The sequence below is a fragment of the Pygocentrus nattereri genome, chromosome 2, assembly GCF_015220715.1.
Source record: "Pygocentrus nattereri isolate fPygNat1 chromosome 2, fPygNat1.pri, whole genome shotgun sequence".
Classification (NCBI taxonomy): domain Eukaryota; kingdom Metazoa; phylum Chordata; class Actinopteri; order Characiformes; family Serrasalmidae; genus Pygocentrus; species Pygocentrus nattereri.
The window spans coordinates 56,232,417-56,237,709 of record NC_051212.1 but is presented as its reverse complement, the minus strand read 5'-3'; the positions used below and the strand labels follow the sequence as shown (position 1 = coordinate 56,237,709).

At 43.7% G+C, this 5,293-nt stretch overlaps 1 protein-coding gene across 1 annotated transcript; it reads right to left on the bottom strand.

Moving 5' to 3' along the window:
* Positions 1-434: 434 nt before the first annotated feature.
* On the bottom strand, positions 435-5,293 carry apoda.1 (apolipoprotein Da, duplicate 1). Its single transcript, XM_017725464.2, has 5 exons — positions 5,171-5,293; positions 4,497-4,624; positions 4,164-4,285; positions 3,796-3,881; positions 435-1,673 (listed from the first exon to the last, which is right to left on the bottom strand). Exons 2-5 carry the CDS (start codon positions 4,611-4,613, stop codon positions 1,438-1,440), a joined length of 561 nt encoding a protein of 186 aa, XP_017580953.1. The 5' UTR covers positions 4,614-4,624; positions 5,171-5,293; the 3' UTR covers positions 435-1,437.

The following is a 5,293-nucleotide window of genomic DNA, read 5'->3' as shown; positions in this document are numbered from 1 at the left end:
TACTTGTGTTTTAAGGACGGCGATGACCTGTAGGTTTAAAGAACATGGGTTCCTGGCCTTCACGCGGGGTTATTCAGTTCCATCTGATGTGATTTATTAGGAAAGTATTGATTATATAAGGAGGGTGTTTGATGGTAACTGTAAATACTGGACAGTCCATTCTTCCCAAATCCCTTTCTCCTCAGAACCCACACACTTCATACATGTGAAAAAATCTCACAATGTTCACGTGTTTGCAACGGAGTTTTGACATTCCTGGTCGGAACCGAAGGCGGAGCTCTGACGATCACGATTCGCCGTTTCTTCTGGTGTGGGTTCGTTCATTCACGTTCGGCGTTAATTCTTTAGGAAACGATCCAGGGAATCACAGAATTCTCTGCAGTAGAGATTTGGGAAAGCCGGGGTTAAGACAACACACTCACACAAAACGCTCCTAGCGGGTTGTTTGTTTATGTTTATTGTGATGTTAGTGTTTTTATCAGCAAATAACTGTTTACTGCCCAAACAAACAGCATCAATCATTTTCTCAGAGGGACTAAGACTTTTTCACAGCGCTGTATTTACACACTCTTATTAATAAAGGTGCTAGAAAGGGTCGTTTGGCGCACTGCCAACCTCATAATACACACAGCCAATGTCTGTGAAAAAGTCTTGGCGCCCCCGTCTTATTTCAGGCTGTTCGTTTTCTGTGTGTGAATAAGTTAGCACACCCCTGCAGAGACTCGCTGAAATGACATTTTTCTGCAGATTGTAGAGCAACGATTTCTGCTCATTTGCATATTTAGGTAAAAAATAAAGTACAAACTTTTGCACAGGCCACATGTGTTTTTTCCCCAGTTTCCTGTTAAACTCAGGAAATAACCAGTAATTCTGTATTAAAATAAGCAGGTGTCTCTGCAGAGAACAGAACAGGGGGCGTGTCACAAAGCAGGATTTCTCACTTAACCTGATAACTTAAGTCCAAAGTCAAGCCTGTCCAATCAGAAAAGAGCTGAGAGACATTCATGTTGGACACTCTTCGTCTCTGACCTTATCTGGCTAACTGAGATATCCTGCTTGGAGAGACACCCCCGGGGTGTTCAAACTTTTGCACAATCAGAAGCAAGATGTGTTTCGCCGTCTAGAGTAAATGTGTGTGACCCTGTGGGAGATATAAGGCGTATAGTCCGCAGAGTGCTAGCTGGTGGGCTATAGGGGTCCATTGTTAGCTGCATTAGTCTCAGATCTCAAACTGTTCATCAAATCTAGATTATGTATAAATATTTCTCTGTGAAATGTTTGGACTGATCTTTTTGCTTGTGCAGAATGGAGAGTGGGACATGCTGTAGTTCTCAGCGTCGCTGGGGTCCGAGTGGGGGCCCCATCAGCTCCTGAGTGGAGTTCTGAAGGAAGATGTCAGATGAACTTCCTGAGGGGCTTTACGGTGCATCTCGAGTCTCAGGGGAGTTTGTCGCAGCCCTGCTGCCTGCTGGCCACCATCCGACTCACGTCGATGTTGTTTTTGGTGAAAACCTCTTTGCCGTGGTTGATGGTGGACTCCGGCAGGGAGCGGCTGCGGCCCAGGATCCAGGCGAAATCCACATGGAAGAGCCTCAGGACGTCAGTGCAGGAGTAGACCAGCGCGGAGTTGATGTAGTCGGTGGAGATGATCCAGTACGGCGTGTACGGCAGAACTGAAACACAGAGAACAGCGTCAGTACGGCAAGGAAGCTGGAAGACTTGGGGATTTGGATAGTAGACAGTATAAACTCAGTGTAAACTCAGTGTAAACAGTATAAACTCAGTGTAAACTCAGTGTAAACAGTATAAACTCAATGCAAACTCAGTGTAAACAGTATAAACTCAGTGTAAACTCAGTGTAAACAGTATAAACTCAATGCAAACTCAGTGTAAACAGTATAAACTTGGTGTAAACTCAGTGTAAACTCGGTGCAAACTCAGTGTAAACAGTATAAACTCTGTGTAAACTCAGAGTAAACAGTATAAACTCGGTGTAAACTCAGTGTAAACTCGGTGCAAACTCAGTGTAAACAGTATAAACTCTGTGTAAACTCAGAGTAAACAGTATAAACTCGGTGTAAACTCAGTGTAAACTCGGTGCAAACTCAGTGTAAACAGTATAAACTCGGTGTAAACTCAGAGTAAACAGTATAAACTCGGTGTAAACTCAGTGTACACAGTATAAACTTGGTGTAAACTCAGTGTACACAGTATAAACTCAGTGTAAACAGTATAAACTCAGTGTAAACTTGGTGTAAACAGTATAAACTCAGTGTAAACTCGGTGTAAACAGTATAAACTCTGTAAACTCGTAAACTCAGAGTAAACAGTATAAACTCGGTGTAAACTCAGTGTACACAGTATAAACTCAGTGTAAACAGTATAAACTCAGTGTAAACTTGGTGTAAACAGTATAAACTCAGTGTAAACTTGGTGTAAACAGTATAAACTCAGTGTAAACTCAGTGTAAACAGTATAACCTCTGTGTAAACTTGGTGCAAACTCGGTGAAGGAGCGTCTTCTGAGGATGTGAGTGAATGATTTACTACTGTCATCACATCTTCATCAGCATAATAAAGCAATTGCAGAGCCCTTTCTGATGCTATATAGACTGACCGCTGTTTGGACCGACCGCTGTTTGGGCGAACCACTGTGTGGACTGACCGCTGTTTAGATCAGCTGCTGTGTGGACTCACTGCTGTTTGGACCGACCGCCATGTGCGCTGACTGCTGTTTGGACTGAACACTATGTGGACTGAACGCTGTGTTGACTGACTGCTGTTTGGATCGACCACTGTTTGGACTGAACGCTGTGTGGACTGAACACTGTGTAGACTGACTGCTGTTTGGATTGACCGCTGTTTGGACTGAACGCTGTGTGGACTGAACACTGTGTAGACTGACTGCTGTTTGGATTGACCACTGTTTGGACTGAACGCTGTGTGGACTGAACACTGTGTAGACTGACTGCTGTTTGGATTGACCACTGTTTGGACTGAACGCTGTGTGGACTGAACACTGTGTAGACTGACTGCTGTTTGGATTGACCACTGTTTGGACTGAACGCTGTGTAGACTGACTGCTGTTTGGATCGAGCGCTGTTTGGACTGAACGCTGTGTGGACTGAACACTGTGTAGACTGACTGCTGTTTGGATTGACCACTGTTTGGACTGAACGCTGTGTGGACTGAACACTGTGTAGACTGACTGCTGTTTGGATTGACCACTGTTTGGACTGAACGCTGTGTGGACTGAACACTGTGTAGACTGACTGCTGTTTGGATTGACCACTGTTTGGACTGAACGCTGTGTGGACTGAACACTGTGTAGACTGACTGCTGTTTGGATTGACCACTGTTTGGACTGAACGCTGTGTGGACTGAACGCTGTGTAGACTGACTGCTGTTTGGATCGACCGCTGTTTGGACTGAACGCTGTGTGGACTGAACACTGTGTAGACTGACTGCTGTTTGGATCGACCACTGTTTGGACTGAACGCTGTGTGGACTGACCGCTGTGTGGACTGACCGCTGTGTGGACTGAACGCTGTGTAGACTGACTACTGTTTGTATCGACCGCTGTGTAGACTGACCGCTGTGTGGACTGAACGCTGTGTAGACTGACCGCTGTGTAGACTGACCGCTGTGTGGACTGACCGCTGTGTGGACTGAACGCTGTGTGCACTGGCCGCTGCCACTAATCAATAATTTCATTACTGTGAATCAGATTAGCTGCATGTGACGACGGGGTTGAGCACAGAGCTCCTGTGTTCCTGAGGTTCCGTGTGGTTCTCACCGTATGAAAAGCTGATGCCGAGTTTAGCCGGGTTCTTTTTGTCCTCCACCACTGCCGTCCCCTCCATCGTCCTCAGCTCCCCTTTACTGCAGCGATAGAGAGGAAGCAGCTTTAGTCACTCAGACTGATAAAGCAGTGGACACTTTACTGGCTTCCTCAGTTTCAGCTCTGGAGCTGCTGTCTGATCCACTCACACCAGCGCAGCATTATTGCGAATGCTAATTAGCTTCCATTACTTGTTAGCTACATTAGCCTCATAGCTGCACTGTAAAAACTAAAGAAGCCAGACTTGGTCTGATGGTCCACATGGGGGTCAGGGTGAAGGGAAACTGGCTGAATCTGGGTTCTCTCTGTTCTCTAACACTCACAGGATCTCAGAGCTCAGGACGCGAGCGGTTCCATCAAACTGTAAAGTGAAGTTGGTCTCAATGCAGCGTCCTTTCTCAAACTGGGCCGGCAGTTTAGCGATCTCAAACCACCGACCCATAAACTGTAAACACACAGATCACAACGATATACACTTCAGTACATCAACACACAACTTACACTTTAGTTTCACACCAGTTACTGAATAATGCATAAAACATACTGAATCACTCACAGTAGATACTGAATAATTCACAGTAGATACTGAATAATTCACAGTCAATAAGGAATTAATGCAGTTGTGGTTTAAAGGGTTAAAGGCTGTTAAACTGTACCAGTTTGAAGTTGAAGGCCGGTTGGGTGACGGGTTCAGGACAGGGACCCCAGTGGGGCACCTGAGCATTAATCAGGGGCCACAGGAGGGGCAAAATGACCACCAAACACACCTGCATTTTTGCCACACCTGGAACAATCAGATCACCACAACAACAGTCAGTTACAAATTATTATTATTATTATTATTATTAGTAGTAGTAGTAGTAGTAGTAGTATTAGTATTAGTATGATTAAAATCTCACTCATGTTTTCCTTCTAAATTAAATAAACAATTTTTTTTATCTCATTGAGGTTTTTTTCCCTTCTAAAATATACATTTTACAAAAAAAAAAATTTAAAATGATGAAATAAAAAGCAAAAGCATAAGTAAATAAATAAATACAAATAAAAATTAAATACAAATTTCAATATTTCAGCGAAGGTTTCCTACTTAAATTAGAAATAAGTTAAAACTGGCTTTCCCAGTTAAGAAATGTGTCAGATGAATGACGAATAAGGAACTAATAAATACTAAACAAAGAAATTCAGTTTTAATGCCTGGCTTGAATAATTAAATAATGAATGAATAAAATAAAGTATCATTTTTATTCCAAAGCCAAGATAAAAGATATATACAGTATAACTGTACTGATACAGTGATGATGGCAGAGACTGACGTTAAAAGTCTGTTTACCTGCAGTGCCGATGTCTGTAGTCGGAGGGTTCCAGGCTGTGTGAGTCGTTCTCCTCCGGCGGTCAGCAGAACAGCCGGACGTCCTGAACGGGACACTTTGTCTGGACTGAGTTTATTCCTGAC